The following is a 22959-nucleotide window of genomic DNA, read 5'->3' on the forward strand; positions in this document are numbered from 1 at the left end:
GAGGGCACTTGTGGGAATGAGCACTGAGTGTTATGTGGAAACTAATTTGACAATAAACTATTTGCAAAAAAAAAAAAAAACTTCTCTCCTTTTATTTCTAGTTATTGTAAACACTATCATTTCATGTGACAAATTTCCTTTGGTCTTTAAAAACTAAGATTAAGTGTTAACTGCCTACATTAATTTTCTCCATCTTTGATATTATTAGCACATCTTCAATTCCTTGAGCCACTTTCATATAATGTCCATTTGACAGGTAATTAATGAGGATGTACTATGTACCAGGCCCTGGGCATAAATATAATGGTGTATAAGAAAGACATAACCCATACTATCTAGAGGCAAGGCAGATAAGTATTTAAAAGCTAACTGTAGGAGTGCCTCGGTGGCTCAGTCAGTTGAGTGTCCTAGTCTTGATTTCAGCTGAGGTCGTGGGATCAAGCTCCACATTGGGCTCTGTGCTGAGTAGGGAGTCTGTCTGGGATTCTCTCTCTCTCTCTCTCAAAAAAAAAAAAAAAATTAAAATAAAACAAAAAAACTAACTGTAGTACAAAGCCATCAGTGCTGAGAGAAGCAGCCCAGGACTCAAGGAAGGAGTACAGACTCAGACCCAGAAGGTCAAGGGAGGCCTCAGCAGGTAAGTGATACCTAAGGTAAGACCTAAAGGACAGGTAGAAAGGAAAAATAGGAGTTAATCCAAGGAAATGAGTGGGAGGAAAGTACATCCTAGACTGAAAGAACAGCATGTGTAAAAACCCAGAAGTCAAAAAAAAGCTCTGGGTTTTCAAGCTCCTTAAAGAAATTCTCTAGGCTGTAGAATACAAAGTGGATAGTTGTGTAGGAGATGAATTTGGTGATGCAGAAGCCAGAGCTCTGTAAGCCATACTAAGGAAGTGAGAGCAATGGTGAACTGAGAGCAGCGAGGAGACCAACATGGTCAAATGTGCTTTGGGCAATGACTGTGGTATAGACAGTGAGTTGGAATAAAGACTGGAGGTAGAAATACCACTTGGGAGGCCACTGCAGGCTCCTATGTGAGACAGGGTAGTCTGGACTGAAATAGCAGCAGAGTAGATGGAGAGAAATACTAAGAACTAACTAGATCTACTAGTTTTTTGGACCCTGCAGGGTAAAATGGAAGAGAAGGGGATAAAAGAAGGATCAGGGATATATCAAGTCTTGGACTTGAACAACTGGGTGAATCATGGAGTCATTTCCTAACAGAGGAAATACAGCAGGAGGAAGGTGTGGGAGGATAAATGATGAGCTCAATTTTGGACATTTAACTTAAAGTATTTATGGAAATTTCAGGTTGGGATTCCATAAGGCAATTAGACAAATGGGCCTGAAACTTGGAAAAGAGATCTGAGTCAGATGCATAAACTGGGAATTATTAGCATAGTCGATGGTAAATTGTGGCCAATAAGATCAGAGAGACTGCCCGGGAGAACGTTCAGAGTGAAAAGACAGCCCAAGACAGACCTTGAGCAATACCGGTGCCATCTTCAAGAGAGAGAGACAGGAAAAAGACCCCACCAAGGACTGTGTAAAAGAGGGGCCAAAAAGGACTAGTGCCATTCCCCACTTTATCATGTCTGCTTTTGTTCCTATAAGCTATCCTGTCTTGAAATTTCCTGTTAAGTTGCCCAAAAGAAAACCTCTTACATCTTTTTTTCTAGGTGTGCGCATGTATAACAAACTCCTCAACTGCTGTCACCTTTATTCTCTCATTTCTACTCAATACACATATCCCCACCAGTGTGTTTTACCCGGGTTTTGGGCCATGTGGTCTTCCTTCTGCTGTCTTTCTTGGTTGCCTCACCCAGAATTTCAGTCTCTAGTCATCATTATTCAGATAAAGATAAAATCACAGTTGTAGCCTTGAACTGAGCCCTCATCATGCTAAAACAGGAGACACATTTAAACACTATATTGACCCTTAAAAATCTTAAAAGTTTGTAAAATACTACAGCCTAAGCCTAACATGTATGTTAGCAACATCTGGAATATCTTCTTTAAACCGTAAGCATAATTAAACTATTAAAATCAAAATTTCTGGTTTAAATACTAATCTATATCTGTTTTGTTAAAGGATTAATTTAAATATTCCCAGTGAAGTTACTATTTATATTTAATATGAAATTACTTACGTTGTTCTCCTAAAGTCTTTCTGAAGCGTAGGGTACTCTGGCATCTTTCTAATATCTTCCCAATCTTTATCTTATAAAAAAATATCAAATATTGTTATAGAAAATAATGTTACTTATATTGAAAATCTATTTTAGCTTAAAAATATACATAAAAATCCTCAAAATATGCTTTTGGAAAGGAATTATTTTGAACTATGACAAATAGTATTTTGAAAAGAAAAATAAATTACCTGCAGGAAACCCCATGACACTAAATATCCGATCTAGTTGATCATGATGAAAGGGATTGCTTGTTTTTATATCTTCCTGACGACAGTGAAAAATAGGTTCTGAAGTCAACAATTCAGCAAATATGCAACCTATTGCCCATATATCTATGAAGGAAGAACAATAAGTTTTTGTACACATTTATTATATTTCTTGGGTTATAATTTCTAGGTATAATCATAACCTACATGTAAAAATACTTTTCAGTGATGAAATATACAAAGTATGACAACTATATTAAGAAAACATATATGACATGAAATAGCTGTATCATCACATTAACAGATTGAAAGCCAAATAAAAAACATTTACTTGTAAATTTCCTAATGAAGATACACTTGGGAAGCTTAATTTAGCAAGCAAGGAATTTACATTTAGGCAAAGCCTTTCTAACCACTATTAACAAGGTTGTCAGTGAAGCATTCGGTTGATAATCTAAGACAGGGTATAAAATTCATGACCTGATAGACTAAAACACTATCATCATCAGGTATAGTGATACATTCTTTTAAATCAATCAAATGCATAATGATAGAGTGTAACTTCTGATTTAGGAGTCTAGACAGATAGGATAGACCATATAAAATTATTTGGAAAAAGCTCAACTTTTGTTTGAAAGGCTACCAACTTCAGTTTTACCAACAAACTCTAAGGTCTAGAAGCTGATAAATACAAGTATATATGGGTACAGCATGACACCGGTAAAAATGTTATTTGAACATATGCACTTGGATTAAGCTGTTACAATGCTCCAATACTCCAGGATAAAGTCAGGCATCTTTGAAGGTTTTACTGACCATTTCAAATCACCAGTTTTAGACTATTCTATTTGGATTTTACACATCGAAAAAACTGTAAGGCTATATAATATTATATTCACAATGCTTTTGCCAAATGTACAAGTGAATTAATTTTTGTAAGATATATATTCACACTTGCCCACTTAAATAAATGCTATGTGGTAATTTTTTTAAAAAATAATAATGCACAGACTACAGTATAGTATAGAAAAGCACAGTGTTTAGTAGTCTACTAAATGTGGGAATCCCATTCTGTGGACAAGCTAATTAAGAAAAAAGTCTAATTATATCCATTAGCTAGAATAAATGTTGGGATGCTATTTCATAAAACGAGTTGCCAAATGAAAAAAGGCATATAGTAATGTCTCACTCCATTCAGGAACAGTTTCCTTTCACATAAGTTACCCTTTTGGATAATGGAAACCTATTTCTTCAATACCCATTTTTTATCACACCATTACCGGACATCTTAAGTGGCTATAAAATATCATTTACTTTTTCCTAATGATTCAGAAGGGTCATCATCATCATAAGCATGCACCATGAAAGAGTAGAGTAATAATACTCTTCAGTGTCTACTTTTAAATTCTTTTCTCTCTCCCACATCATGTTGTTGTCACTCTTGCTCTTGACAGGCCTCTCTCTCTTCCTGCTGGCTGCCTCTACTACACAGTCAGCTGAACTACAACTGCATGTTCCTGGTGATGCCAGTTTCTGCTCTGCCTTCCATTTAAAGGACAGAAGCCAGGATCTAGATTCCCCTGAGAACTGCTAAGAGAAGGAACCTCAGTGTAGCTGGTAATGTTAAATTCTAAGGCTTCTTGCCTCATATTAGCCTCTAGTTTTAAATGGTCATCAGATTCCTGTATCATCTATACCCATTTCTCAGCTCTCAAGAGTTGTTCCTCCCTCCCTCCCTTTACACACACACACACACACACACACACACATGCTGTCACTCCCCCTCCCCCTTAAATATTACTCCATAAAACTTCACTGATATCAAATCACCAAACTGTTTTTTTATATGCTCTGAATAGAAATAATACTCATTTCTGACATGAACCAGGTATGGAGAAGAGTAAGAATAAGTGAATGTGTATTTATCGTATGTATTTATAACATCTGCTACAAATATATTTCAACCCCAAAAATAACTGATTTGGGGAATATTCTTTTTCTGGGTCTTCTTTCCTAATTTCTGTCCACAAGGGATAACTGCAACCTGACTAAAATTGAAAATTAGCGATTATATTTTTATCTTTATCTGTAAGTTGTAAATTGGTTTAAATTCAATTTCCGTTGCCCTTGCCCTGAGGAAATAGGAAATACAGTTGATTTCTAATTCATACCCATTTAGCTTTATTTCCCCCCAAAGACATCTAGTTTTATTTCAATAGTAGAACAGCTAATCAGAAAATATTCATAGAACTGTGCTTCTCACCGTCTGGGCTGTGGAACATGGGGGCCACGTGCAATGGCACCATTTAACGGCATGTACTAAATATGGGACTTACTACCACGGATTGGCTCTATGAGAATCTCTGAGAGTGGGGAGGCTTTGGTGGGAAGTCACTTGGTTTAAGAGTAGGTTTTGGCTGAATCTGCCTTTTCTTACTGGAAATCTCCCTTTTAGATCTAGACTATAGAGCGTGGTGAAGACCAACACGCGGATTTCTACTATTGGCGCATCCCCTACTTGCTGCCCTGTGTTCTGGGTTATCTTATCATCAGTTCTGCTCAGAGGCACCGCCTCATGCTGCCCAACTAACAGCTCTCTTTCTCTGGCATATCTTCAGTCTCTCGCCATCCCCTGGTGCCTTCTGAGATTGTCTCCGAGACTTCACTGCTCTCGATTGAGAGATTTAAGAGAAAAAGCAAACATAATTCTAAAAGTTTCAAAGACACGCTTCCTCTGTAAAAAGCACTCGCTGGAATGTAAGTAGAGTCTGTTCTGGTTTTAACCCCTCATTCTGAGAGCCCTCTATTCCTTCCACCTGCCTGTGTACGGCTGAATCCTTCAGATAGCTGCCACAGTTGTAGGCTGAGCGCACGGCCTTCGTACCCTCTGAACGCAGCCCCACTATGGGCTCAGCTGCTAGAAGAAGGGTCTATGGTCGGTCTCAGACTCCTCTACTGTCAAACACTCATGGGATTTGTCGCAAATTTAACAAAATCTTTCAGCAACATTTACAAAGTATTACAGGATTCCAGCACCTTGCTAGCGTCTCAATACTTGGACGAAGTATAAATATGCTCTGGGTGTCTCAGTTTTGCAGAAATGAGACCTGAAGAATGAGGATATCACTACCGTCTATTTTCTGTTTCTCCTTTTACCCACGAATAGGTTAATTATCTATCAAATCTTTTCAAACGTGGGAGCTTTCTTTGTAGTTCTTTGCACGCCACCAGGTTTTTCAGAAGTTGAACATAGAAAGGTTTGCGCTCATCTGTTCTTAATAATTCATATTTTTGGTGACTTCATTAAATAGAACTCAACAAAAGCAGCTAAATGTAGTCAAAACTGGTATCAGTCTAATACCAGTAAATGGAAAATTCCACAAAAGGAAAATTTCAAGAAATACACACAGATTTCAGCACTTTACAGAACTAGCCCAACATAGTGACAGTACTATCCACCTCCTATTCTCTCTATTTACCTCATTTCAAGAAATCTCTAGGTTTGAGGAGAGCTCTCCCTTTCTGACTCCCTCAACTCATAGCTGGGCCCTCTGAGGACACTGTCATCATCAGGTGGCAAAATCCTTGTCAGTTCTGGAGCAGACTTTAAATCCTACAGAGAGTGTGTTTATAACAGGTTTTCTTACTCCATTTTTTCACTTGGTGAAATGGCAATAGACTGAGCACCGCTAACCTACCCAGACTATTTCCTGCTGTAATGGAAAAAACTGCTATTCTGATCAGTGTAATGGCGGGAGAGAAAAATTAGTCACATTACTTCTTGTTTAGGGAAGGACAGACGGACTGACTTTTCCCCAATAGAAGGGGCTCTCACCAACACCACACTATTCCTGTTTTCTGCTTTTCTTTTGTGGAGAAAACAATTCTAAATCTCTCTCCAATTCTTCTGATCAATGGTAGGTACGTGCAAAATAAAACTTGCATGTTATCATTTCCATGGCAACTCAACAGGATCAGATAACTATTCTCTCAAAGAAAATGCCTTCTTCTTTTAGAAGAACCATATTCTCCTACACAGTTAAAAATCCTAATCTAGGATTTTTAGAATCTAGAATATAAAATCTAGGAATACAGAAGACAATAAGATTTTTACAAAGAGATATAAAGCGGCTTTTACAAAGCAGCTTCATTTTATTATGCCATTTGGTATTTATAGTAATTTGATGCTGAAAGTAAATCATTTTAGACTAACTTACCAATGGCCTTTGTATAATGCCTTGCACCAAGCAGAAGTTCTGGAGCCCGATACCAAAAAGTCACAACTACTGGATCCAAATCTGCTAGTGGCTTGAGAGGAGAATTGAATAATCTGGCAAAACCCATGTCAGCTGAAAAATGAAATAAATTAAAATAACATTCAGTTTGGCATGCTACTAGAACCATGCAAGGTTGATGACAATAGCCACTAACTTTGTAAAGCAATTCTTTTCTTCTCTTTTCAACCATGGGTCTGCACCAGGCACCAGATCCCTCCTTCTCAGTAGATGTTATTATTGTGCCTATTTTACTGATAAAGAAATTGAGACTTAAAGAAATTCTGACTTGTCCAAGGCCACCAAGCTAGTAAATACAGAGTCCTGAATTAGAATCCAGGTCTGACTTCAGATCCCTGGCTTTCAGAGACATAATATTCTTAAATGGTTTAAAAAATTTTTTTACAGTTTTTTTTTTTTTTTTTTGAGAGACAGAGGACAAGCAGGACAAGGACAGAGAGAGAGGGAGACTGAAGCAAGCTCCAGGCTCTGAGCTGTCAGCACAGAGCCCAACATGTGGCTTGAACCTACAAACTGAAAGATCATGACCTGAGCCGAAGTCAGATGCTTAACTGACTGAGCTACCCAGGTGCCCCTCTTAAATGTTGTTTTGAATTGCAACAGTCTAGAAGTTTCCATGATTAATTATGACCTCTGGATGCCTGTGCATCTAAACACTGACTACATCTGAGTGTGATATGAGCTGGAATTGGCTCATGTACACACGAGAGCCAGTTTATACACACTTCTTCCCAACTCTTGAGTTGTTCTATGATGTCATATGACTTGAAATTGGCTATGATGAGAGTATTTACATCAGGAAAACAACAAATCTTACAAACTGGGGCTTGCTCCCCCGCAGAGAGTTACTGTTGTATAATTACCAGCACATCATATATACGTTTCCAAGAAAATGTATATAATATGTAAGAGATAATTTGTTATAACTCAGGATTTAACAAAGGTCTATATCAAAACTAACTGATTTAAATATTGAGGTGTACACAAGTAGTAAAAAGAATATTTATTACTATGGGATGCCTGGGTGGCTTAGTCGGTTAAGTGTCCGACTTCGGCTCAGGTCATGATCTCATGGTTCGCGGGTTTGAGCCCCACGTCGGGCTCTGTGCTGACAGCTAGCTCAGAGCCTGGAGTCTGTTTCAGATTCTGTGTCTCCCGCTCTCTCTGACCCTCCCCTGTTCACGCTCTCTCTCTCTCAGAAATAAATAAACATTAAAAAATTTTTTAAAAAAAGAATAAGTTCCTGGGTGTCTGGATGGCTCAGTCAATATGTGACTCTTGATCTTGGGGTTATGAATTTGATCACTGTGCTGGGTGCAGAGATTACTTAAAAATAAAATTAAAAAAAAATCTACCATATAATATGTTCTGGAGACTTCTAATTTTTCTTAAGATTTAATAAATAACAAATGCCTTTTATCTATCAAATACTTCAGAATTTACAGATGGTTTTCACATACATCATGTATTACTTCATCTAATTCTCATAAGAATGCTGGTTTAATAAGTTATTTTGTTCCCCACCTCTGAGATGAAGAATCTAAAGTCCAAAGCAGTTAAGTGACTTTCCCAAGGTCACAGGGATAAGAGTAAAATGCTAGTATTCAACCAAACCATGTTATAATTTAGCAGCTATATTCTTAATCATTGATCTGACATCCAACAGATTATACATTTGATAATCACACATCACGAAGGTCAAATCACAAGAATGAAAAACCTCTGTAATTTGAATACATATAATACACAGTATATTTTGACTGTATAAGGGGTCCCAAAGAACTATGCAATAGTACCTTAAGGTTTCAACTATGGAGAATCATTTAATCTAAAACTAACATGCTATGATATAACATGCATTAAAATTTTAATTTGCAGTGATTTTGTTTCTTTAGAATTTGAATATTTTAGAAGGCTTTCTGAGAATGCTTTGGAGAGAATACAGGTCATAAAAAGTAAAGCTATCCAAGGAAGCCTGTGCTGATGCCTACACTTTCCTAACTACATTTCCCCCATAGCAAACAAGACATTCAAACTCATTCTACCAATATTATACCTACTTCAAAGCACCGCTTTATGTATTTAATAGATGCTGATTGTTGCTGATGGCAAAGTAATGTGATGCAGTGTTGTTTCACCCACTGAAAAGTACATTATTTTTTAAGTAAAAGCTAAAGCAAGTATTTCTCCCTTCATTCCCTACCTTCTTAGTTTTATAGAAGCCTCATCTATTCACTGTCAGATGCAATCAAGTCCAAAGCAAACAATAAACATTCTTAAAAATAATTCCTGTCTCTATTTGAACTTAAAAGGAGTTTCAAACCACTTCTCAAATAATTACCAATGTAGACCAAAGGTAACTAACCTAAACATTACTAACAGTTGTTTTTCTAAAATTAGGTAAGAGTAGAACTGTTCCACTCAACAGATTGCAGTGATAAAATTTTGGTGTGAGTGCTAATGAGACAGTATCAAATGATGAAGGAAAGCAGAAAAACCACAGTGTCTACCACCAAGGAACTGACATGAAGTTCTGAAGCGATAAAATACACAGAGTAGATAAAAACAAAAAAGGGGAAGTGCTGTAAAACTAAAGGCAAGTTACCATTGGCTTCTACCAGACTCTAAGTCCTATGAGGGGCACATATGTGTCTCCTTCATGGCTTTATGTGGAACACTGTTTGCTTAACATTCTTAGAAGTGGACCAAACTGAACGTGGAACTTGAGCTGGATTCTCAAGGGTAAATCACTGAACAGTAAAGGGGACAGCAAGCATTTCAGATAAGGCTTGAAATCTTTTCTTTTTTTCCTTTAAATTTTTTAATGTTTATTTATTTTTGAGAGAGAGAGAGAGAGAACGCGCAAGCAGGAGAGGAACAGAGAGAGAGGAAGACACAGAATCTGAAACAGGTTCCAGGCTCTGAGCTGTCAACACAGAGCCTGACGCAGGGCTTGAACCCACAAACTGCAAGTCCATGACCTGAGCTGAAGTCAAATGCTTAACAGACTAAGCCATCCAGGCACCCCAGGCCTGAAGTCTTTAGGTTGCTGGGGAGGGGGAGCTTAGGCACAGAGAAGGGCATGATACATTTCCCATTTGACTGTGCTTTTCTTTTCACTCAAAACAGGACTGTATGAAGTGTTAAGCACAGGCATCAGAGTATTAAAAAGTTTTAAAAAGTAATGAGCTACTAAAACAAAAATTTAAAGCAATTTAATCAACTAGATTGTTTTCTAGACTGCTGGTATTACTTCTTGCTTACTTCTAATCCTGATTGTGTTCCTAATGTTGGATAGAATTACAATCCTAAAACTCTGAACAGTGGGGTAACCAACTGGCCTGGCTTGAATACAGAATTTCAGCTAAGGAGCACTAGAGATATCTAGGAGGAGGAAGAGGAAGACAGCAAGTGCAGGGGACCGGGTAGATGGGATGACTGGTACAAACGAGGGAGAGTACAAGATGACCATGATGAATTTGGTTTGAAAAATGGAGCAGAGGTTGCCAGCAGCATGTCAAAATTACGGTAAAGATTTCGGCTAGGGTAAGAGAAAAGAAACTGAGACTCCGATCTTAGAATAATTTTTATAGAATCCAAGATTTTTTTTTTAATTGTTAATCTTTATTTTTGAAAGAGAGAGACAGGCAGAGCATGAGCGGAGGAGGAACAGAGAGAGAAAGACACACACACACACACAGAATCTAAAGCAGGTTCCAGGCTCTGAGCTGTCAGCACAGAGCCCGACACGGGCTTCCAACTCACGAGCCGTGAGATCATGACCTGAGCCGAAGTCAGATGCTTAACTGACTGAGCCACCCAGGCGTCCCAGAATCCAAGATTTTAAGGCCACACTCATCAATTCCTTGAGGAAGTAATTGTAGAGGGAAGCCACGCCCCAAGCAGGTGCCTGGGGGATCTTGCAACAAAAGGTTAGTAAGAGTAAAAGCCAATAATAAAGAAAATGCAGAAGTAAGAGCAAAAGTGGTCAGGAGAAAAACAGGATTATGTGATGCCATGTAGACCAAGGAAAAAGACAGTCTCAAGGCCAGACTGATCAGAAGAACAAATGACTAAGGCAATAAAGGAAAACTGTGACTAAATACAGGCCACTAGATACAATGAGACAGAGGTCATAGGTGACCTTTTTGGAGAGCAGTTTCGATAGAGGGACAGAATTAGAGGACAGATTAGGGTGAATGGGACCAGTGGTGAACACTGTATGTTCTAGAAGTAGAGGAACAAGGGGGGAATATTGAACAAATAGGTAAAGAAAACAAAATGAATATGAGAAGAGTTATTTTAGAATTGGGAAGAGGCTTATGAAGGTTTAAAGGGGAAGCAGAGTGTGGAGACACTGCAGTGTGAGAGTTTAAGTACAAGGGGAAGCTATTTAGAAGCTGCGGGGGCGGGGGAAGGGCACATAGGTAGGACTCAGGAGGGTAGAGTCCCTCTTTCTCTGAGACCGTTTCAAAGGCAGCGCTGTGCTGACAAAAAGTGGTCAGTGAGGGTACAGCAGACAGCTTTGATATTGTCGGGCAGCAACATTTACAGGGAAAGAGATGGGACTTGGAATTCACATCCTCCCATAAGAGGCTGAGTAAGCCACAACCTCTCCAAAGCCAGTTCTCCTTCTCTGGAACATCCACCTTGCAGGGTAGTTGTATAAAGCAAGTGAGGTAATATATGAAAGCATTTATGACACTGGGCAGAAAACTGTCTATTTCACTGTCTTTCACAGGGAGGGACCACCTTTCCCTTTCACCAATGTCTAGCAAAAAGTAGGTCCTCAAATGCCTACAAGAAAAAGAGTGTGAGTGTGAAAAAGAAACAAGTGAGGAGCAGTGGAGAGGGGCGGGGAGGGAAACAGAAGGCAAGGGGAGGGGAAGGAGAGCAGCTACTTGGTTTTTAGTGACCATCAACATTTTTTATGACTCTGAATCTCAGTAAACTTAGCATGCAGGTTGAAAGAAAAGGAAGTTGGTTTAAAACCAACCAACCAAGGAGCACGCTCAGGTGTAGTAGGACAGAATGGACGTGCAATAGGTCAAGTCAGCACAATGAGGCATCACTCCTAGTGTGACATATCCTAACAGCAAAGAAAGCAGGTTGATGAAACAAAATTTATTTTAAAATCCTTCTAAAAGCCATTGAACATTTAATAAATTTCTATTACAAAGAAATAGAATAAAGCAATTTCTATTACAAAAAAAAAATAGAATGTAGCATTTCTGCAGCTCATTCTCTTCCCAAATATGTCATAGGTATAAATGACACCAATTTCTTCTAGAAACTTCAGGGTTGCAAAGGGAATCTTAATAAATGGGAAGGACTTCTGCGGGGGCCTTAATCTAAGACCACCACGTAAGAGAGTTTATATATATTCATTTGGAAAAAATATGCTGGTACCTGGCTCAGGCATGCGGGGGGAGGGGGGAAGGTCTGTGGGAAAATGTGCATTTATTAGGTCTGGTGGGGGGATGCATTCAGGGAAAGAGCACTGGTGAAGCTGAGACAAAAGGAAGACTTAGAAGATTATGTTCAGGGGTGGCTGTGAGGACAGCAATCACGGCATAAACGTGTGCTTTTTGGGTACTATTTGGGAATGAAGTTCTTGTGGGCTCGCTTGCCTCAGCTTGAAATCATAGAACCTTATTTGGGGAATGAACCTGAGGAGTTTTATGAACTATCTATACCTCCCCCCATATTTTCTAAAAGCATGACGAGGAAGTCATTTTAAAATTAACTACTTAAATAAGAGTCTTAAAAAGGGGAAACCATCTTTGAAGTCACTTCAGTTTCTTAATAAATTATTTGAGAAATAATTACCTACCTATTTTGACTCTCCCCCTTTCAGGACCTTCTCCCATTACTAGGATATTTGCTGGTTTCTAGGAATAAAAATAGAGCATTCAAATTACTATGTTTATTCTTTTGACATGCTCTAAAATGGAGAAAAGTTCTTAAAATATCACCTCTGTATTTTCATCAAAACCATCATACAATATTAAGTACCCTCTATATAGTTAAAGCATTTGACATATTTGAAGTTAGCACTAACCTTCTGTAAACACCTTTGCTTTGAAAACATCTTATTTTCAAATTATACAAATAATTACAAAGAAGTTGAAGCTATCATTTCTATTTACCCCACATAAGTCACAAGTGATATATGTTTTTAAAAATCTGCACATAGTATAAACTGCCCACTTGCTGCCCACAAGAAAGAGTTTTTGTGGTTCAAAAATGTTTTGTAAATTTCAAACCACAGTGCAATTACCTTCATTTAAATGAATTAAATGGAATACTCCTTGCTAAATATTTCTAAACTACTATAGGAAAACACAATCAACATTCAACAGACTCTATTCATATCCATACGCATTTTTAGCTATAGTTGATGCAAAAGTGAGAAATTCCAAATATAATTTCAAGATGTAGGAAAATAAAAACCAAGGCTAATACAGAACTGTATAAAGAATAGATTGCAAATGTATCCACTGTTTTTAAGTCATCCTCATTTGTAGATATTTGGAAACAGAGAACTATGGCAATAGGCTTTTGGGCAAGCCAGTCTCCTCGTAAACTATTAAGAGAGAAATTTTCTGATTCATTTATTCAATCAATGAACATATTTTTAGCGTCTTAGGGACAAAGAAACATATTGACAATTAAGAGGAAAACAAGCACATGATGAATTAAATCCCTAGCCTCCAGGTGCTCATTATATAAGTAGAAAGAAAGAACAGAAGCTTTGTATAATATTAGAAGCTAATGCTATGTGTGAGTTATGGAGAGGGCTGATGTCTTGGGTTAGAGGTTAAACCAGATTACTTTTAGATTCCTTCCAATTTGCTGGCTCTTTTTTAAATTTCAATGAAAACAATAAGCACTGAAAAAAAAAAAGTTCAAAGGAGGAAGTGATTAACTAGAGTTCCCACTGTTGAGGGAAATGTTCATTGGAGGTGAGGGCAAGGGTGGAGTCCGTTATCCAGGGCCTGAAAAATGAACGGGAACTGGAAAGGCAGGGTATAAGGACAAGGGCAATGCAGGAGGTGAAAAGGCTATGAACAACACAGGCTTAGGAGACGGTAACCTGGACAGAACTCTGGACAGAAACCAGAGAACCCATGTTGGGGGTAGTAAAATGAACCTAGACTCTGGACAGTCTTAAATGCCAGGTGAAGTAATCTGATCTTTAAATGGCAGGCTGTAAGATCACAGGAGAGGGGGAGCTATCAGAATTAGGTGCGAGACAATAAACGCTTTGTCCAAGACCACCTCAGCTGAAATGGAGAGGGAGGTATGGAGTTGAGTAACATTTTAAAGGAGAAATTAACAGGACTTTGTGACTAGTTGAAGTCAGAAGACTAAGCCAAAGGGTGATAAAAATTTCAGCTAGGTTTTGAGTTTCTGCAACTAAAAGAATGATGGTGCCTTTATTATGGAACAGTTATGAGAGGTACTGGTTAGGGAGGGGAAACAATGTGAGATCCCTAAGTCATACTAGTCAGAGGAGCAGATATCGAAAGATGGGAATTTGAAAGTTATTGTCACCAGAGTATGATGACTAAAGACATGAGACAAAATTAGCAGAAAAGAAAATAGCATCAGAAAAACTCCAGACCTTCAAGATTCAAGTTTGACAATGATTTATCAAAGATCCATCAGAGATAAAACACTGTACTGCAGACTTTCAGGAAATAAAGAGAAATAAAACATGAAGCTCGAGACTTCAAAGAGCTTAAAATAAGGAAAGACAAACAAACTGCTTTTTAGAATACAAGGCAGGTTACAAAAAAGTACCAAAACAGCCAAATAAAATGCCAGGAATGAAGGATTCTTCTCACTGAATATCAGAATTGACCTTAGGAAGGAGAAGACTTTGTATGAATGCAAGGATAAGTAAGATTTTCAGGCTCTGTAAGTACGGGCACGGTCACATAAAAATATAGACATGGCATACTGGGAGACCCTGCACCAGAGCATAGGATGCTCAGTGTAGAAATAACACTGGAAAACTATGTTAGGAACAAAATGCCACATTAAAAAAACTGGAATTGATTCTATAGGCTAAGCCAAGACAGGTCAGTGAGATAATCAGGTCTACATTTAGGAAAAAACTGGTAGCAATATGAAGGGTGAATTGACCAGAAGGCAGAGACAGAGACAACAGTCCAGGGAAAAGTAAGCGCACCCTAAATTGTGACAATGGTCAGGGGGGAACATATAAGAGCATTTCAAGGTAAAAGCTCAAGACTTGGGATTGCTTTTTTATATCACCCTCTCCACCCTCCACAGTCATGCATTCAACAAATACTGATTAGGCATATTCTACGTATCAGGCTAGATGCTAGAGATATAGCAGTAAAAATCTACCCAGGAAAAATTCTTGCCCTCATGGAACTTACATTCTAATGGGAACAGAAGGGCAATAAATAAACAAGTGTACAGTATATCAGATATTGGGGGCGGGGGGGGACAAACAAGGAGAATACAAGAGATCTCCACATCTGATATTATGGCCGACTAGGTGCTCTAGGGGACCCTGTCATTACAGAACCATCTGCTGCGTAAGATACCTCCCTTGAAGGATTCCCTGATATCACAAGAGATTAGGGATTATCTACAACTCCCGGGCCCGCCCATGTAATGTATCCTTGTGGCTAGAGAGTAAAGGAAAGTCAGGATGGGCCTGAGGACTGATACCAACACTTCAATGAGGACACTGAACTCTGGGCTACCAGCAAAGCAAGAAAGCTGAGCCTGCGACCCAAAGTCAGCCAAGACTCCCAAGAGGACTAAAATAAACCTAGAAGCTACCAGTAGAAGCAAAAAGAAACTCTCTCTGGAGAAAAAACTTCCTAATTTAGGCCTAAGGACTAACACAAAACAATTTCCTGCTAAAAGTAGATCATTTTCATTTTGAATTAGAAACAAAACCCATTTCTACACTATTTACCAGAGATCTACCTAAGCACAAGGGCTATAAAACCTGAAATAAAAGGCTATTAAAAGGTATATCAGGCAAACTGCTAAGAGCTAGATCAACTATTAGTAATGTCAGACAAAATAGCTTTTAAGATAAAAGCATTATTAGGAATAGAGATGGTCACTATATAATGATACAAGGTTCAATTCACCAGCAAGAGGCAACATTCCTAAACTTGCCATGGACTTGAAATATACAGAAAGCAAAAATTGATATAACTTCAGGGAGGGAAGAAAACAATGATAATTTTAAGATATAGACTATCCAAAGACACAGTTAACAAGGCTCATCTAGTGGGCATATATGTAACTTTTTACTCAATAATTAGAGAATATACATTTTTCTCAAAGACACATGGAACGTTTATAAATGTTGATCATATACTAGCAAGCCTCAAGAAATTTCAAGGAATTGTTATCAAAAAGGCTATTTTTCGGACCACAATGCAATAAAGTTAAAAGTCAATCATAAAAGTATAAATTTAAAACTCCATATATTTGGAAATTTAAAAATACTTCTATTGTGGGGGCACCTGAGTGGCTCAGTTGCTTAAACATCTGACTTTGGCTCAGATCATGATCTCCGGATTCACGAGTTCGAGCCCCATGTTGGGCTCTGTGCTGACAGCTCAGAGCCTTGAGCCTGCTTCGGATTGTGTGTCTCCCTCTCTCTCTGCCCCTCCTCCACTTGTGCTCTCCCTCTCTCTCAAAAATAAATAAACTTAAAAAAAACTTCTATTGTGTGTCAACTATACTTCAATTAAAAAAAAAAAAGAAAAAGAATCAAGGCAGTAGCAGTAAGTTAGACTGGTAGCCACTGTATTCTTCACAGCCATTAGTCCATAGGACAAACAGTGCAACTTAAGAATATCCTTGATGAAAGAGTAAAAAATATTAATTAAATTTCAAACCTTGAGTATACACATCTTTTTAATACTGATAAAATGAGATGTATACACAAAGCATTCCTTTTGCACTATGAAGTCAACAGTTCTCTATAAGAAAAAGGAGTTGTGTAGTTATATGCTGACTAGTTGTTTCTCACTAAATATTTTTGTTTTGTTAGTTATATTTTAAATATTTTATTTATTAATTATTTTATTAAAATTCTTGTAATGTTTGTTTTAGAAAGAGACAGAGTGCAAAGTGTGAGTGGGGGTGGGGACAGAGAAAGAGAGAGGGAGACAAAGAATCTGAAACAGGTCCCAGGCTCTGATCTGTCAGCACAAAGCCCAAAGCAGGCCTCGAACTCACGAATTGGGAGATCATGACCTGAGCTGAAGTCAGATGCTTAACTAACTGAGCCACCCAGATGCCCCTTAAGATTTTATTTTTAAGTAATCTCTACACCCAACTTAAGGTTCAGGCTCACAACCCCGAGTTCAAGAGTCACATGCTCTACCGAGGGAGCCAACCAGGTGCTCCAATAGTTATTTTTAGTAAAATATGTTATTTCGTTAATATGAAAAAATTCCTCTAAATCACGCGGGGGCAAAAGGAGAATCTATGAAGAAATTTAAAACACTCAGAAATGAAATAATGTAAGTATTACCTATCAAAACCTGTGAAATGCAGCTAATGCAGTATTTACAAAAAAAATTCATAGAAGACTTAAATATTTATGTTAGGAAAAAAGGAAGGCTGAAAATAATTATGTACACAAGCTAAGGTGGCAGAGGTGGGGGTAAGGGATGCTCAAGAAAATAAACCAAAAGAAAGTAGAAGTAAACAGATAAAGGAAAAGGCAGAAACCTATGAATGAGACAGGATTTATGAAGTCCCCAGGACAACTATTGCAAGAGGGTAGAAGGTGCAAATAAACATTACAAATTACAAGGAAGATCATAAATATAGGGCCAATGGAGGTTAGAAAGATAAAAGAACCCCACAAAGAACCTTATACTGATTACTTTTAAAATGTATACAAAATAGACAAAGAAAATATAACCTACAAACTGACTCAAGATAAATTAGAAAATCTTAAGAAACCAATAAGTGCTAAATAAATTAAAACTATATTTAAAAATCTCCCTACCAAGAAACACTGGACCCCAAGTGACCACAGAAGCAAGTTCTCCATAAATTTTCAATGAACAGATTATTCAATCTTATTCAAACATTTGCAGAGAATAAAAAAAGAGGGAATGCTCCCGATGAGTTTTGGAAGGTCAGCATAATCTTGGTAGCCAAAACAGACAAAGTATGGGAAAGAAAAAAATTTCAGGTCAACCTCACTCATGAGTATAGATGCAAAAATATTAAACAAAATATTATTAAGCCAAATCCATTAACAGGAATGCCAGGATGGCTTCACACGAGAAAATCTATATAAGTCCTTCAGCATACTGACATATTAAAAAAGAAAGATGATATAATTATCTCAACAGAGGCTAAAAAAGCAGTTAATAAAATTTAACACCCATTCATGATAAAATCTTTCAGCAAGTTAGACTAGAAAATTACTCTCTTAACCTGATAATGGGTATGTATCAAAAACTAAGAAGTAACATTGGAAATAATGCAGGGATATCCACCATTACGCTTCTAAAATCAACATTGCACAGTAAGTCTAGTGCTATAGAATAGTAATTAAAGGGATATGGATTGGAAAGGCAGAAACAAATCATTGTTATTTGCAAATGATATAATTATTTACATAAAAAACACAACGTATTTACAGACAAGTTATTAGCAACAGTAAGGGAGATTAGTAGGATGTCTGGCTAATTGAATAATAAGAAAAAGTCAACTGTATTTTTATACACCAGCAAAAGAAAAAAAAGGGTAGGAAATAAAATTTTTCAAAGGCAGTATTTCTATAGCAATAAAAAAACTATAAGGTACCTAAGAATAGATACACTAAAGGATGTAAAAAAATCTTATACAGAAAATCTTGAAACTTTATTTAATAACTCTCAAATAAATTAAGAAGTCATGTTTATAGATAAGAGTATTCTATATAGTAAAGACATCAATTCTCTCCATAGTTAAATCCAGGGAATCTGGCTCAAAACATGACTTCAAGATTTATTATTTTTTTTGTTTATTTATTTATTTTGAGAGAGAGAAGACAAAGAGCAGGGATGGGACAGAGAAAAAGGGATGGAGAGAGAATCCCAAACAAGCCCAGCGCAGGCCTCAAACCCATGAACCGTGAGATCATAACCTGAGCCAAAATTAGGAGTAGGATGCTTAACCAACTGAGCCACCAAGGCACCCCCAAGATTGATTTTAAAGTCTTAGTAATTAAGACAGTATAATACTGGTATAGAGACAGACAAACTGATCAGTGAGATAGAATGGAGAACCCAGATGGAGCCACAATGCTGTGAGAAGAGCAATGTCAGGGTCAGTGGAGGAAAAAGGAACTATTCAATAAATGGTGCTTACACAACAGGCTATCCGAATGGGAAAAAAAATAAGTAAAATGAATCCTTGTCTGGTATCATACACACAACAGTTTTAGGCAGATTAAGGAATTAAACATGAAAAGCAAAACTCTAAAACTGGGGGTGGGGAGCAGTGGTGCAGAATATAGAAAATATCTTTCTGACCCTCAGGTAGAAGATAATTTCTTAAATGAAATACAAACTATAATCATGAAAGAAAAGACTGATACATCTGGCTATTAAAGTAACTTTCAAACACCAAAAATAAAGAAACTAGAAAGACAAAGCACAAGCCAGCAGAAGTATTTGTAACACATGTAAGTAACAAAGATTTTGTATCCAGAATAAAGAAGTCCCACAAATCAATATAAAAACAGCCTAACAGAAAAACGGGCAAAATGTCCAAACAGGCATTTAACAAATAAGAAACATTTAACCACTACACAAACGAAGGGGCTCAGCCTCATTAATAATGAGGGAAGTTTAATTAAAATCACAAAGAGATATCATTTTATACCTAGTATATTGGTTAAAAATTAAGAACTGTTGAGTAGGAAGTCAGGGGGAACTCTAAAACATTGTTGTTAAAAGAATAACCTGGTATGACTTCTTTGGAAAACACTGTGACATCATCTTGCAAACCTGAACAATTGCATGCCCTTTGACTCAGTTATTCCATTTTTAGACACAACAGAGAATGCTCATAGCAGCATAGGTTGTAATACAAAAAAATCTGAACACAACCCCAATTTCTAGCTAATAGGAAAATGGAGAAATTAAGTGTGGTAGAAGCACACAATGAATTTTAAAACAGCGATGAAAATTTTGGGGTAAAAAAATGATTCTCAGAAGCATTATGTTGAGTGAAAAAAGCAAGTTTAGAAGACTATATACAGCAGAATGCCATTTTCTTAAAACCAAGCAAAGCTAAGAATATACTATTTAGGCACGCAGACAAATCTGATAAACCTATTTTTAAAAAGGAGTGCATAATGAAGCAATGTTTGAGTGGCTCAGTCAGTTAAGCACCTGCCTCATGATTTTGGCTCAGGTCATGATCTCATGGTTTGTGAGATCAAGCCTCTCCTCGGGAGTTCTGCACTGTCCGTGCAAAGCCTGCTTGGGATTTTCTCTCTCTCTCTCTCCCCTTCTCTTCTTCCACTCCTGCTCTCTCTCAAAATAAAGAAACAGGGGCGCCTGGGTGGCTTAGTCGGTTAAGCGTCCGACTTTCGCTTAGGTCATGATCTCGCGGTTCGTGGGTTCGAGCCCCGCGTCGGGCTCTGTGCTGACTGCCAGCTCAGAGCCTGGAGCCTGTTTCAGTCTGTGACTCCCTCTCTCTCTGACCCTCCCCTGCTCACGCTGTCTCTCTCTCTCTCTCCTAGAAATAAATGAAACATTAAAAAAAAAATTTAAAAATAAAGAAACAAACAAAAAGGAGTAAATAATGGATTCAAAAAGGATATTTGTTATTCTTGACAAGGCAGGAGGATGCAATGGGGGGAAAACGCATAAATAGGAGCAAGCTATGGTAACGTCCCAGCGACAGGCTCTCCACTGTTATGCCCTGTAAGGTACGTAAATGTGCCAAAGAGTCTTTGTAAAGACAAAACCTAAAGTAAGGAATGGCGATATGCACTGCTGGGAGGGTGCCATTTTCAATGGTAATAAGCGCTATTTTAAATTGCTCAGAGAATGTCTCCTTGAGAAGGTAACACTTGGGATAAGACCTGAAGAAAGTAGAGTAAGAAGCTGCTGGAATCTAAGGGGAGGGCAGTGTAGGCAAGAGAAGGAGAAGCTGAAAGGCCTGAGACAGGAGCTTGCCTGGAGAACTGGAGACTTGTGAGGCAGGACAATGGGCTTCAGGAAGGACAGAATGATAAGGCACTGATGATTCTAGAGAGAAGGAGAAACCCAACAGAAGGTCGGCTTGCTGCTCTCAATGGTTCTGCTTTGGGCACAAGTCACTTGTGTACCAGAATTGGAGACGCTCTCGAGCACTGTCTATAATGTTTGATTTTGTATTTTTTGGTATTGTTTCTAATTAAAGAAATGGTATTTTTTAATAAAAATGAATAATGCTGAGATGAACAAAGGGTGTTTAGAGGAAAAAGGGCAATGAAAAAAACAGGGAAGGAGGAACCAAGGTAAGAAAACAACACAGGGTTCTAGAAGCTAAGAGAGCTTAAAAAAGAAGATGTGGTCTTTAGATGCAATAGAATGAAAGATAAGAAGAGGCAGCTTCTGTCCATTTACAGAAGCCAGACACAGAAAAAGAGACCCAAATAAGTGGGAAGAAAGTAAAGGCAGAATTAGAGTATAATTTTGAAGACCTTAGGGAGAAGAGACTCTTTGGGCTATAATGATTCTTGGGGTACGTGGCTGGCTCAGTCAGAAGGGCATGTGACTCCTGATCTTAGGGTCATGAGTTTGAGCCCCACATTGGGTATAGAGATCACTTAAATTAATAAAACCTTTTAAAAAATCTTAAAATCATCAAATAAACCACCTTTTGTATCTTTTGCTACATTATTTGTAATCTTAAATTTTTGAGCTTCAATCCTTGCAAAATAAAGTTGTAAGATAAAACACAGAAGTGTGTGATATGGGAGCAAAGTTGCTTCACATAAGAAAGAAAATAGATTATGAGCATTTGAATGGGAGACGGGCAGGAAGCTGGTCTTAGATCACTGTTAGCTAACTCTCATTTGAAGTTCCCGCAGTCACACTGTGTAGAAACAATATAGGCACCACAGTGGAATGAGGATACAGACAGAGAGAAAAAAAGAGGATTCTAACTAGCACTGAAGTTTGTAGAGAATATTTTCTCAAGTTTATTTATTTTGAGAGAGAGTGTGTGGGAGGGGCAGAAAGAGAGAAAGAGAGAGAGAATCTCAAGCAGGCTCTACCCTCAGCCAGACTCAGGGCTTGATCCCATAATCCTGAGATCATGACCTGAGCCAAAACCAAGAGTTGGGACACTTAACGGACTAAGCCACCCAGGCACCCAAAAATACCTTTTATATAAGATAACTTGAAGCCTATGGAAACTCTAAGTGTGGGGTCTCCACGTAAAGCTTGAGCTGAGGGCAGAAGCAGTAATGTGGTTTAGGTGAGCAGTGACTATAAGCTCTTTCATACTGTCTGAGAAAGGAATGTGGAGCTTGGGTAGTATCCACAGAGAAGCGCTCCTGTAGTCAAGTGAAGATCTAGAATTGCACTGACTGTTACTTTTAAACACACACGCTGGGGTGCCTAGGTGTCTCAGTCAGTTAAGCATCTGACTCTTGATTTTGGCTCAGGTCATGATCTCACAGTCTTGGGATGGAGCCCCACACTGGGCTCCGGGCTGAGTGTGGAGCCTGCTAGAGACTCTTTCTCTCTCGGCCCCTCCCCCATTCTCAAACTAAACATTTAAAAAGTATACACACCCCTTAATGTCACAAGTAAATAAATGTTTAGAACAAATAAATAAACGTTTAGGTCACAAGATATTTGATGTTTCCAAATAACAATGATTGGGGCGCCTGGTTGGCTCAGTCAGTTGGGCGACCGACCTCGCTCAGGTCATTATCTCGCTGCTCGTAGGTGAGCCCCACGTCGGGCTCTGTGCTGAAGGCTCAAAGCCTGAAGCCTGCTTCAGATTTTGTGTCTCCCCCTCTCTTTCTGTCCCTCCCCCACTTGCACTCTGTCTCTCTCTCTCAAAAATGAATAAATATTTTTTAAAAATTTTTTAAATAAAAAATAACAATAACAAAATAAATGTCATAACCACCATTAAAATGCACTTAAATATTCAAAGTATTTTCATATCAATCATTCTTTTTTTGTAATGGGAACACTCAAGGGCCCACAGGGCTGGGGCAAGTCTCAGAGCTCCACCTAATCG

General features: G+C 38.1%; 1 protein-coding gene across 1 annotated transcript in view; it reads right to left on the minus strand.

The window, feature by feature from the left end:
• The window catches only part of CDK19 (cyclin dependent kinase 19), a 173344-nt gene that overhangs the window by 14645 nt on the left and 135740 nt on the right, over positions 1–22959 (minus strand). Inside the window, exons 5-8 of the mRNA XM_077780044.1 lie at positions 12527–12584; positions 6616–6747; positions 2381–2524; positions 2151–2220 (exon numbers count right to left, since the gene is read on the minus strand). Coding sequence (XP_077636170.1) covers positions 2151–2220; positions 2381–2524; positions 6616–6747; positions 12527–12584 — 404 coding nt within the window. The remainder of the gene's footprint in view (positions 1–2150; positions 2221–2380; positions 2525–6615; positions 6748–12526; positions 12585–22959) is intronic.

The sequence above is a fragment of the Crocuta crocuta genome, unplaced genomic scaffold (assembly GCF_008692635.1).
Source record: "Crocuta crocuta isolate KB4526 unplaced genomic scaffold, BGI_CrCroc_1.0 scaffold147, whole genome shotgun sequence".
Lineage (NCBI taxonomy): Eukaryota > Metazoa > Chordata > Mammalia > Carnivora > Hyaenidae > Crocuta > Crocuta crocuta.